At 39.0% G+C, this 13,478-nt stretch overlaps 1 protein-coding gene across 1 annotated transcript; it reads left to right on the forward strand.

Annotated features, from left to right (window-relative positions):
- Positions 1-878: 878 nt before the first annotated feature.
- On the forward strand, positions 879-12,786 carry ctsla (cathepsin La). Its single transcript, XM_060838355.1, has 8 exons — positions 879-987; positions 1,691-1,814; positions 3,578-3,700; positions 4,025-4,180; positions 4,263-4,487; positions 7,371-7,539; positions 11,485-11,602; positions 12,275-12,786. The coding sequence occupies exons 2-8, from the start codon at positions 1,692-1,694 to the stop codon at positions 12,372-12,374; spliced, it is 1,014 nt and encodes a 337-aa protein (XP_060694338.1). The 5' UTR covers positions 879-987; position 1,691; the 3' UTR covers positions 12,375-12,786.
- Positions 12,787-13,478: the final 692 nt, after the last annotated feature.

Below are 13,478 nucleotides of genomic sequence, written 5' to 3' on the forward strand. Positions count from 1 at the left end.
CTGCTCCTTGGATGCTGCCTGACCGGCTGTGCTGTTCCAGCACCACACTCTTTGACTCTATGGTGCAAATGTCAACTCCCCTGATTTCTGGCCTGAAGTTTTGTGATTGCGACATAAGTGCATAGAATATTTTTTCTTCACTGAGATTACTGATTAAAATCATTATCTAAATGCCGATGTATGAATGAAACACTTGTATAATATTAAATTGGTTTCTACTCGTTCAAAAGTTCTAATTCTGGAGCTAACAAACACATGAAAATTGTCTTTTCTCAGCAGTATTTACTGTTGGTTGACTTATAAAAACATGTGACATATCAGCTGCAGCGCCAACTCATGTTAAGATCTGACTCTATCCTTGGGCGAGTAAGAAAACCTTTCCTTATCCAAGTTTCGATTTCCCTGTTTCATCCCAGAAACGTCAGAGTTTCTATTTGGTAAAAGCAAGGACGAAAAACCCTGACTCTCATCCCTCTTTTAGTTTCTCATCAATATTTACTGCTTCACTCACACCTTTGACGATCCTGCTCAGAACTACCAGTGTGTTGCAGGTATAATCGAAATCCCAACTTAATGATAGATAGGAAGATGAAAACCCAGAACAAAGGTTCATAGTTGAAAGACTATCTAAGAAGTTATTAACTGCAGTTTAATAGATGTGGTTCACAACACGTACGCTCATCCTGTTTGCACACCCCAGAACATTGTCGACAACATTTACTAACACATCGCAAACAGTTCAACCTTGTCATGTGAATCACATTGAACATGGAGTCTCGTGACTGGGTGTGGTATCACGTGATCGCACGGTCTCGCCAATCAGCGCTGAGAATGTATCCATCTGGAGATGGGGCCTTTATAAATAGAGGTGGCGCTCGCGAGTAGTTTAGAGCGTGGTCCGGGAGCAGGAGGCAGAGGTTATTGTTCAGTTGCATCACTGGACTCGCTCTTCTAACCATTGCTTTTCCAAATACCTAACTCCAGAACGTAAGTGTCAGGTTTTATTTTTTTTAAAACGTAGAGGCAAAATCATGCGAATTCGATATTGTCTGGGCTGTTTCTATATCGGTTGGCTTGGAAAAGCTGGGATAATAGGGACAATGTATTGTGTTTTTTTTAAATGCGGCTAAATCGAACATTTTGCTGGCAATGTTTCGGCCTTTCCTTATCTGAGCGAATGAATTGGGCTTTACAGTCTATTCCCCAGGGAAAAAAAACAGTTCAATTGGTATGGAAACTCGTCTTGGTTCGGTTACTAGTGAATCAATCGAGCTGGTTTTGTGTGGTTTTCCAAAGATTCTTACGAAATCCTGCCTCTTCTGTAGCTCGGCTCAGCTCCCGTATGACGTGCTCTCCTGATTCAGAGCAAATGCTTAGATTTGTAATCCGGGAGTTAGAGATCCTGCAAAACAAAGTTATCCCCGTTGTAGCGAAAATTTATCCGATTGATTACTTTGGCTGGAAAGTGCCAATTTTCTTTAACTGGTGGGCGAATAAATCTTTGAATTCCTATTGATCCGGGAGTTTTTTAAAGATTTTTTTGTGTATGTAGCTCTTAAAGTCCATGTCATATGTTGGACTACACCCAAAGTCCACTGTTAGCTGGGGACAAAACAAAATAAAGCTCTGAACTGATTACATCCAACTTAACGTTGGGGAGATGTGAACTTTCATCCATGATATTCCCTAGGATGAAGATCTTCTGTGTATTTCCTTTGTGCTTGATGGGAGTGTTTGCAGCCCCAAGCTTCAATCCTCTGTTGAATGAACCTTGGAAGCAGTGGAAGAGTTGGCATCACAAAAGTTATGAGCAGGTAATATGGTTTTGATAAATCTGAGTTTTCATCTACATCCTATGTGACTGACATAAGTAAGTTGGTTTTCCTTTGTTTGCATCCTTTGGCATGGCTGACCACACCTTGTTCCATTGTTGCACAGTTTGGCAGAATGGTTCTCTGCTGTCTAATTGTAACTTTTAGTGATTTCTCTTTGAGTTCCTGAATCATTACCTCTGGTATTCCCTAATCAACCCTTGGACCCCTTGCTGATATCTTTAAAACATATAGCATTAGTTTCCACAAATGTCAAAAGGACACGAAATGCTGTGTTGCACCATTACTAAGATGTCTGGTGTGCTGCTTGTCCAATATGAGATCAGGAGATTGATCCTCTGCTTAAATAATATAGCTATTGTCTGCACTACCTGTTATAAGTTATTCCATAGCTACTGACTCAGACCAATGCTAAAGCTATAATCTAAGGCTGAACCAGACTATGTTTGCATCTGTCACCCTGGAATGAGGTTCTGGTATTTGCACTATTGTTAAGAGAGTTTTTGCCTCCTCTAACAAAGCCTGACTTGGTGCATTCTTAAGAGTGAAATTAGGAAGGTAAAGAAAGAAGATATGAGAGAGAACTGGTAGATAAGGTTAAGGATAATCAAAAAAAATTCAACCAGTACATTGAGTAAGAGGATAGGGCCCCTTAAAGATCAAGGAGGTCATCTTTGTGTTGAACTCCAGGAGTTGGGAGAAATAAATGAATATTTCATATCAGTTTTTAAGTGGAGAAAGAAATGAAGGCTAGAGAACTTGGAAGTAAATTTTGATGTTTTGGTTGCCCAGTTACAGGAGGGATATCCTTAAGCTGGAAAGGGTTCAGAAGAGATTTACTAGGATGTTGCAGGTTATGAAAGGCTTGAATTATAAGAGGAGGCTAGATATGCTGCAATTTTTCACTGGAATGTAGGACATTGAGAGGTGACCTTTATATCAGTTTATGAAATCATGAGGGGCATAGATAGGGAAAAGACATCTGCCATTAACTCTAAGATGGGGTTTTCAAGACTGGGGCACATTTTTAAGGTGAGAGAAGGAAGATTTTAAAAAAGACATGGGGTGGAGCAAACATTTTTTTCAGAGGGTAGTCGCATGTGGAATGAACATATTGAAGAAGTGGTAAATGTAGGTTGAATTACAACATTTTAAAAGACGTTTGGATAAGTACTTGAATAGGTAAGGTTCGGAGGGATACAGGCCAGAAGCAGGCAGGTGGGATTAGTTTAGTCTGGGTTTATATTTGGCACTGGTTGGTTGGACCGAAGGGTCTGTTTCTGTGCTGGATGACTCAATTCATCTGGTTCGACTGCCACCTGTGCCTTTGTTCCTTCTATGCTTGACTGTTGCAACATACTCTGTGCCAGCCTGTGTACATTGAAGATCATCCAAATCCCTGCTTGTGGTCTAACTTGCACCAAGCCCTATTCACCTTTCATGCCTCTGTTCGGCCATTGTCTCCTGGTTATGCAATGCCACTTTCAACTCTTAGCCTTGTTTTGAAATCCTTCCTGCTGCTCTGTACCCTAATTTTTATGATCTTCCTGAATTTCACAACCCTTATCTAATTCTGGCCTTATTAGTACATTGATTTTTAAAACTTCATTATTGGCTATGCCTTCAATTGTAAGATGGTTATACTTCTCTAACTAGCATGCTTTGACTAAACTTGTATCCATCTACTCAAATATCTCAATTGGCTTGGTGTCAAGCTGGAGGTTATAATTATAGTCTTCTTTCAGAGAGAAGAAGGTTGGAGAAGAATGGTGTGGGAAAAGAACCTTCGAAAAATTGAACTTCACAACTTAGAATATTCACTTGGAAAACATTCATTCAAAATGGGAATGAACCACTTTGGAGACATGGTGGGTAGTTGAATGTATTGCAAGAAATGTTCATAGTGTCCTAATCCCTAATTATACATAATAAAATCTGACTACTGTATAATAAAGCTATTCTCAGTCTCAAACAAAGTTAATATAACTATATTGTAACTTTGAACTGGGAATAATATTATGTAGAGCGTGTCACTTCATTTGGATCCAGTGTTTTTCTTTGTGAAATGTGCTCTCGATAGTTAAGTAAATCTGCTTTAGGAATGTACAGTACATATGCTTTCCTAAATGATTTTGCTGTTTCACTTCAGTGTGAAATTTCTTGCAGTAATGAGTATGTTTTCTGCTCTGTAGCCGAATGAAGAATTCAGACAGCTTATGAATGGGTATAAGTCAAAACAAACTGTGAAGAAGACTCGAGGTTCTCTATATTTGGAGCCCAACTTTCTGGAGGCACCCAGGAAGGTTGATTGGCGTGAACATGGATATGTCACTCCAGTTAAAGACCAGGTCGTTATTTATGAATTATACAGTGCAATCCAGTTATTTCTACAAATTGAAAGCAATATAATAACATCATCTATTTTTATAGGGTCAATGTGGTTCATGCTGGGCATTCAGTACCACTGGAGCCCTTGAAGGCCAGCACTTCAGAAAGACTGGCAAGCTTGTCTCACTCAGTGAACAGAATCTTGTGGATTGTTCTAAACCTGAGGGAAATGAAGGATGTAACGGTGGACTGATGGACCAGGCATTCCAATATGTACAGGATAATGGCGGAATTGACTCCGAGGAGTCCTATCCTTATCTTGGAACGGTAAACTTTAAATGCTTGCCATTCACCCAATTTATTTCCAGAATCTGTGTTGACAGTTTTAGTATAGCCATGTTTTCTTTCACTCTGCGTCATATTACATATGCTTTTATATTTTTAAAAAAAATCTGAGGTAGAAAGTCACATGGAGGTCCAGGGAGATCTGCGGCAAATTGTGGAATACCTAAAATTAAATGTGCGTTTGAGATCAGATTTAGAGGGGGACCGATGTTGCAGACGGTTGTGGAACTAGAATAGTTTTCCACAATAGGAAGGAATTGGACTTCTGCCCTGTAAGATCTTATGAAAATAAGAATGAGAATTTTTACATTGATGTATTCATTGTTCTAGACATAATGTAGGTTAGCAAGCACAGAGCCTTCTACAAGTTTGGACATAGGCAGCAGTTTTAGATGACCTCCAGGTTTAAAGGAGTGGAATATGTATTGGCAATTGTGCATTGGAATAGCCTGATCCATAAGGAAAGACTTGAATTCTGAGCTTCATACATCTGTTTGTCTGCATCTGAAAGTCCAGTAACACTTATGGCAATGCGCAGTTTGAGTGATGGGATTGACAATTCGAAACTTTTTTATCTTGGGATCAAATGTGATATTGGTTTTATAACAGACTGATTGATTGATTTAAATTAAACTTGCCAAAGATTGAGGTGAATTTGCTAGTTGTGAAAAAAAACAATTTTTAAAATTAGTTTAGTGTACATTCAAGTGTTTTAATTGAGGAAATCATCTGCTCATGCAGTGTTGAATGTCAGATAAGCAGATTGGGTAGAGTCCAAACAAGGAGTGGTGGTGAAGAAAAGCTGATTTTGTCAGAATGGATGTGAAAGATATTAATGCCTTCAGATTGAGTAGATTGCCATGTAAGATAAATCTATACAGACTGGGCTTGCCTATAGTGTATAACATCCTGAAATGTCATAACTAGCAGCACTTGAAAAGGGATGTTTCCCTCCCATGGATGACTTCAGAATTAGGGGCACTGTTTTAAAATTAAGTGTCACCCTGTCAAGAGTGAAGAAAACTTCAAAATTTGTGCATCTTTTGGAATGTTGCCTTGGAAGGCAGTGAAGGTGATGTGATTGAAGACTTTTTTTTTAAAAGGGAGAGGTAGCTTTTGTTTGTTAGGCAATGAAATCAAAGGTTATTGGGAGGAGATGGGAATGTGAAATTGCTAAGCTGGTATTTTGAATGATCCTATTAAGGGGAGCAGGTTCAAAATGCTAAATTGCTACTGCTGTTCCTATTTTGCTTAATGCTACTGGGAGCAGATGCATAAGAAAAAGGGTGGGGGTCAAGATCCACTGTAGGGGTAGTGCAACAGGTATAGGAAGGAAAACTATTGTATGTGATTCTCTGGCTATACCTAGATAAGATTGGAAGAATGTTTTCAGGGAGGTGGTGATGTGGTAATAACTGCATTAGGATTTGAGAAGCCCTGACTAGTATTCTGGGCACATGGGTTTGAATCCAACCACAGCATTAAATCTGGATTTATAAATTAGTCTAAAGTTGGGCATGTAACCATTGTCAGCTGTCACAAATCTACCTGGATCACTGACGTCTTTGAGAGAAGGAAATCTACCTTCTTAACTTGATCCAGCCTTCATGTGACTCCAGAGCCACTGCATTGTGGTTGACATACAACTGCCCTGTGAAATGCTCCACTTCGGGTAACAATGTGATGCAAACTGAATTACAAATATTGTACTGTTAAAAAGGCTGTAGTTATTCATAATTGATTGTCATATCCTTCATTACAAAATGGATAAAAATCCAGCAACAAAATAAGCACCAGCTTTTCTTATTTAAACAAAAGCCTTTACCACATTAATTCGTGCCAAGTCTCATCACCTCGTCAGGTGACAATGGTACTGAAACATGAACAAATCCAGACATTTGCAGTTCATTTATTTGCCTCTTGTTGTTTGAAAGCCTTAGTAATTGGGAAAAAAAATTGAAGTACTCATCCTGACTTCTCCCAAGTATGTTTGACTGTGTGGTTCCATGAACATAGGGATGATTATCACCAACTACCAAACCTTTTCTTTACAGTTTTTTTTAATGTTCTATACCAGTGGAGAGGTTCGATGTTGACTGTTGCTCAAATTCTTATACACAATATGCCAAGAACATTTGTTTTAATGGGTTTTAAACAATAGCAGTAGATTTCTGCTTTGTGTATGAATGGTTACCAAAAAATGGAAAATATTTTCACATCTATCAGTGATAATTCATAACTTTGGTAACTGTTCACAGACTGTGTGCGTTATATTGTGGCTTCATATGAGTGATTGTATAATAGTATGGAATGTTGTTGTGAATAGCTGAATCTATCTTATCTTTTGTTTCTTGGCCAGATTTACATCTGTTTACTAGCACAATAACCAATACTATGAATTTGTGCAATACTGTTAGCTTTCAACAACCATGACTTGGAATAATTAGATATTTATTCTTTATTAGTTCAGTTATGACTACCAAGATACAATACTTTTGGGGTATTTTTCTCTGGAGCTTTGTGCTGTTTCTTTTGTTATAACTCCTCCAGTGCCAATTTCTCATCAATGCATTTTAGGTATGACTGGATAGTTGGTTGACTGTCTTGTTTATAGAATGTTGAAGTCCACTGTGATACCTTCACTATCTCCTAACTGCAAGTGGCTGACATCAATCCTGTATCTTAGTCTGAATTGTGTACTTCACTGTAATGCCCAATCGTTCTCTCCACTCGAACTTTTCCAAAGAGGTTTTTTCCTAATTAATTGATGCAATGAGTACCCATTTTCTTTCTGTTTGGCTGTAAACATATTTCTAATTTTGAAGCATTGACTTTAATCTGTGTATTTTGCTTTTCTATTTTTAGGATGATAATCCTTGTCACTATGATCCCACATACAATGCTGCTAATGATACTGGGTTTGTAGATATTGCCAGTGGTAACGAGAGAGCCATGATGAAAGCGGTTGCTGAAGTTGGACCGGTTTCTGTAGCCATTGATGCAAGCCATGAGTCATTCCAGTTCTATGAATCTGGTAAGAGTCACTTGATGTAACTGCTGAAATATAGTCACTAACCATATGTACAGGATTTTTTTTATCTATGAAAGAAAAATGTGCTGGAACTCTGAATAAACACAAAACACTTAATGCATTGCTAGTCTAGAAGTATCCATGGAGAGAAAACAGTTAATTCATTCTGGTAATGACCTTTCGTGGCTATCATTGCGTGCAATGTTAAGATACCCTGACTCTAATATCATCACCTTACCAAGTAGGTGATAACTGTAATATAGTTTGAGAGTAATTTTTAACTCATGACTGTGTGTACATTCTGTTTGCATTGCTATTTCTGGAGTGGTATTTGGGATCCTTCAGATTCTTGTCTCTTCTCAAGTGGGAAGATTTGGTCTTAGTGATACACCAATGAATCAAGGTACCATAAAGTCAGATGTACAGCATGGATACAGACCCTTTGGTACAACTGCTCCATGCCAACCGGATATCCTAAATTAATCTAGTCCCATTTGCCAGCGTTCGGCCCATATCTGTCTAAACCCTTCCTATTAATATACCTATCCAGGTGCCTTTTTAAAAATATATTTTAATTGTACCAGCCTTCACTACTTCCTCTGGCAGCTCATTTCATACACGCACCGTCCTCTTTGAAAAAGTTGCCCTTTAGGTTCTTCTTTTTTTAAAAATCTTTCCCCCTCACCTTTTAAAACCTGTGCCCTCTGGTTTTGGACTTTTTTTCTTCCCCACACCAGGATAAAGATAGTGTCTATTTATCCTATTCATACCCCTCATGATTTTATAAACTTTTTTTAGGGCAGCCCTCAGCCTCTGATATTCCAGGGAAAGCAGCCCCAGGCTCTTCAGCCTCTCCCTATAACTCAAACCCTCCAACCCTGGCAACATCCTAGTAAATCTTTTCTGAACACTTTCAACTTTCAGAACATTCCTAAAGAACAGAGACCAAAATTGCATGCAATACTCATTGGCCTAGCCAGTGTCCTGTACAGCCATAACATGATCTCCCAACACCTACACTCTGTGCTTTGACCAATAAAGGAAAGCATACCAAACACTCTTTTTTTAACTATCCTATGTAGTGTGATTCTGAACTCTGAATCTGCACTGCAAGGTGGTGGTGTTGGTGTTATTTTGTTTTGTTTTTGTTCAGCAACACCCCCAGGACCTTCCCATTAAGTTAAGACCAGCCCTGATTTGCCTTTCCAAAAATGCAGCACCTCCCATTTTGTCTCAGCTAAACTCTATCTGCTGCCACTCGGTCCATTGGCCCATCTGATCAAGATCCCATTGTACTCTGAGGTACCCTCATTCACTGTCCACTAATACCTCCAATTTTGGTGTCATCTGCAAACTTACTAACCATACTTCCTGTGTTCATATCCAAATTATTGATATAAATGACAAAATATCCTCAACACTGATTCTTGTGGCACCCTGCTGGTCACATGCCCTCCAATCTGTAAAGCAACCCTCCAGCACTACCCCCTCTCTAGCTTTTTATGAGGCAGTTCTGTATCCAGATGGCTAGTTCTGGCTGTATTCCATGTGATCTAACCTTGCTGAACAAACTCCCATGAGGAACGTTCTCTTAATGCCTTACTGAAGTCCATATCGATCACATTCACCGCTCTACCCTCAATTGTCTTTGTTACTAATTCAAAGAACTTAATCAAATTTGTGAGACATGATTTTCCTTGCACAAAACCATGTTGACTATCCCTGATCAGTCCTTGCAGCTCCAAATACCAATCCTTGCTGTGCAGATCCTGTCCCTTGGGATTCCCATCAACAGCTTGCTCACCACTGATATCAGACTGACCAGTCTATAGTTCCCTGGCCTTTCATTACCACCTTTCTTCTTAATTAGTAGCACAAGGTTAGTCAACCTGTAGTCGTCTTGCACTTCACCTGTCGTTATTCCTATTTGCCAAAGCTATTTTATGTTCCCTTTCTTGTCCTGATATTCCCATTAACACTCCTACTCCCTTTATACTCTCAAGAATCATTCTATCTCTGCTGTCTATATTTGAAATAGAATTCCTTCTTTTTCTTGACTGCATCCTCAATTTCTCTAGTCATTCAGCATTTCCTTTGCCCTAATAGGAACATACGATCTCTGGACTCTATCTCTCTTTTGGAGGTTTCATGTTTTCCATGTGACCCTTTTTAACCTGCAATCATCCGCATCCCAAAACCAGCCTTTGAAAGTTCTGGCCTAATACCTTCAAAACTGGCCTTACTCCAGTTTAACTTTTAGGTCTGGTCTACCTTTTTCTGTCATTATTTTCTGTCATTCTGACCATATTGTCACCGGTCACAAAGTGCTCCCCCCACTGACCCCTCAAGTCACTTGACCTCTTGGGGAAATAAGGCAGGACAAGATTGATACCTTATGAAGTAGATACATCTACATACTTAATCAGAACCTTTTTTTTCCCTTGTGCAACTTCCTCTGTATCAAGCCCTTAATACTATGTCCCAGTCTATGTTTGGAAAATTAAAATTAAAACTGAGGTCTCCTTACAAATACTATTGTATGATTTGTCTGCCTATCGGTGCCTTTGTCTTATGTGGGCTGTTTATGCCCATGTCCCAGCTGCCTACAAACATGTTTGTTGGCTGTTTCAGATGCGACTGTCCAAAGTTGAAAGAAATTAACTTGCATTGATAAAACTATCTTGATGCTATTTGGTGGGCTGGGGAAAGAAGGACTTGATCTGAAAATGACAATCACACCCAATGACCAACCAGTAAGTGGTTAGAAAAATGATTCTATTTTGTCTTAAGGCAAAGCCATGCTGATTTTCCACACCGACCTTCTGAAGAGCAACCCACCCAGACCCATTCCCTACATTTATCCCTGACTAATGCATCAAACGCTCAAGGCAACTTAGCATGGCCAATTCACCTAACCTGCACATCTTTGGACTGTGGGAGGAAACCCATGCAGACACTGGGAGAATGTGCAAACTTCAGCCTCTGGCGACTGTGAGAATCGAACCTGGGATTTTGGTACTTTGAGGCAGCATTGCTAACCACTCAGTTTCCTTTTCTCTTCCACTTCTTTGCCCAAGTCCAAACATTACCCTGTACTGCAATAGCTTGGTTGAAAATCCAACTGGCCATTCTGAGGAGTTAATGGTCGATTTTATATTGTATCCAAACTCTATACTGGGATTGCTTTAAGAATGAGGATTACTGGCACTTTTTTTTTTCATTGCTGTGGCCTGCTACAGCACCAGCAGTTGCTGTTTTGTTTCTTAATAGGCAGATGGTTTATTCAAATTGACTTCTGTACAAGACTTGAGGCAAAATGGATGTGAACATAAACACTGACAGAAAATAACAGTTGAATGCATGGTCTCTCATAGAATAATCAAAGGATCGTACATTGCAAAACAGATCATTGGCCCATCAAGTCTGCACCACCAAAAATATACTAGTCCCAGTTTTTCTGCACTAGTCCCTTTGTGTTCTATGTTATGACGTTTCAGGTGCTCATCCAATTTTTTTTTTTAAAAGGTTGAGGTTTCCTGCCTCCAATCCTCTTCCAGGCAATGCATTCCGGATTCCATCAACTGGGTGCCAGAGCTTTTCCTCAAATGCCCTCCAGACTTCCTGCTTTTTATTTTAAAATAGTGTCTCCTTTTTATTGATCATTTTGACTAAGGAGAATCGTTCGTGTCTTTGTGTTTGTTTTTGTTTATCCTGTCCGTGGCCTTCATAACTTTGAACACCTCTACTAGGCACCCCTCACTTTTTCTACTCTAAAGTTCCTGAGCTCATCCAGTCTCTTCAGTTGCAATGCTCCATCGTAAGCATCATCCTGGTGAAACAAGAATCAAAAATTACTGGAGAAACCCAGCAGGTCTGGCAGTCTTCCTATGATGGGAATATATTTCTTCCTGTCCAGTTTGAAACTTAACTTTATTTTTTCATTGCTAGGTATCTACTATGAAGCTGACTGCAGCTCAAAAGACCTTGACCATGGTGTACTGGTAGTAGGATATGGCTATGAAAGAGATGACGTAGATGGAAATAAATTTTGGATCGTAAAAAACAGGTACCCCTTTATTAAAAGTGTCCAATTTAACTTTTAGATTTAGATTTTTGTCATGTGTACTCTAAGCACAGGAATATAGTGAAAAGTATCTAATGTCTCTACACATAGCATCACCCTAAGCATAGAATCACCAGAATCTCTACAATATGGAAATAGACCTTTTCCCACAACAAATCCACACTGATCCTCTGAAACGTAACCCACCCAGACCCATTCCCCTGCTCTATTGTCTGACATGTACCCCTGACTACTGCACCTAACCTACACACTGTGGAGAATTTAGCATGGCCAATTCACCTAACCTGCACACCTTTAGACTGTGGGAGGAAACTGAAGCACCCGGAGGAAACCCATGCAGACATTGGGAGAATGTACAAACTCCACATGGTTGCCTGAGGCCGGAATCTAATCCGGGTCCCTCGTGCTGTGAAGCAGCAGTGCTAACCACTGAGCCATCTTGCCATTTGGGTACAAAGTAGTAGAAGAAACAAAGTTTTTAAAACCTTAAGCATTACTGACTTTCATAAAATAAGTATAAATTAAAGAAGTAAGGTAATAGTTAACATTAATATTCTCGATTATAAACTAGAAAAATAAAGTTCACTCTGAGTGCTTGCTGGGACCCTGTCTCTTGTCTGAATACATGTTAACTTTTCTTTTCTTGTTTCATAGCTGGAGTGAACAGTGGGGTGACAAAGGATATATACTGATGGCCAGAAACAGACATAACAACTGTGGAATTGCAACGGCAGCAAGTTACCCTCTAGTATAAATATCGAATTGCCTTATTTGAAATATAAGTTAATGAGTATCAAGATGTGTGCTCTAGACGTTTCAATAAGCCAGCTGTCCCAGACATGAAGGTGTTCTATTATTTCCCTGCCGGAATTGAATTATCCTTTTATCTGGAGCTGTTCTGATTTTGTTATTGGATTCTGTTGTCAAACTAGAAAACTCTCAATTGAAAGAAGACTGGTTTGAGTGGCCTGACCATTGGAAACAGATAGGGGGGGATAAAAAGCAACATAAATGTTAACTTTCAGCTAGTGTTACATAATTACAATTTTTTAATAAGCTATTTTATGCCAAATTGATTCATTTATAATGAGATGTTCAACTAACTGTCCTTTAGTGTTTTTAAACTGTGTAACTGCTGAGCAATGCACAATAAAATGTTGCTCTGATGTCCATTGTTATTATGAATTCTTCCAAATCCACACCATGTTTTGAGTAGCTATCATGAATTTAAAATATGCTGTTCTGTTGGAACAATATCTACAACTAGAGGGGTGTTCAATGAATCCATAACACAGCAATTGTACATGAATTGCTTCTAAGAAAGATCAAGAACAATGAGAATGTTGACTTTGTAGGATGTCTAGTCCTGTCTTCTGCCCTGCATCTCATAAAATAAGCTTCCAATGTAGTAATGATGGAATTCTGAGAACTGGGTGACAACTTTGTGTACTGCAGATCAGGACAGGTCCTGGTACTTGATAACTTTAGAATCTCCTGAAGGGAGAGAAATCAAACGTAAATCTAGCCCTTGGATATTTCAATCTCTGCTAGAGACTGCACATGAATTAATACTGCACACAGGATGCCATTGAGTCTGTGGTGCTTTGTTGGTTCTTTGGAGAGCTCTACTATTATTCATCCATTGTATATTTCTTCCCCCTGCAACTACTTGTATTTTCTTCCCTTCAATTATCTGAATGGTACTATTGAATCTGCTGCTATCATAACTGAAACAATTCCATATGCATTTTTAAAGTGGCATTCTTATCCTGATTTAAAAAAATAAAAATGGTGTTCATGTACTGCCTTTTGTGTTTTGTTTTGTAATGCCATGAGGTTAACATGTTCCTCATTTTCC

The sequence above is a fragment of the Hemiscyllium ocellatum genome, chromosome 2 (genome assembly GCF_020745735.1).
Source record: "Hemiscyllium ocellatum isolate sHemOce1 chromosome 2, sHemOce1.pat.X.cur, whole genome shotgun sequence".
NCBI lineage: Eukaryota > Metazoa > Chordata > Chondrichthyes > Orectolobiformes > Hemiscylliidae > Hemiscyllium > Hemiscyllium ocellatum.

Excerpts from the sequence above, each read along its gene's own strand:
- ctsla (XM_060838355.1), top strand. The coding sequence starts at position 1,692 with ATGAAGATCTTCTGTGTATTTCCTTTGTGCTTGATGGGAGTGTTTGCA. Across the intron at positions 1,815-3,577 it reads ATCACAAAAGTTATGAGCAG|AGAGAAGAAGGTTGGAGAAG; the intron begins GTAATATGGTTT and ends GTCTTCTTTCAG. Across the intron at positions 4,488-7,370 it reads CCTATCCTTATCTTGGAACG|GATGATAATCCTTGTCACTA; the intron begins GTAAACTTTAAA and ends TTCTATTTTTAG.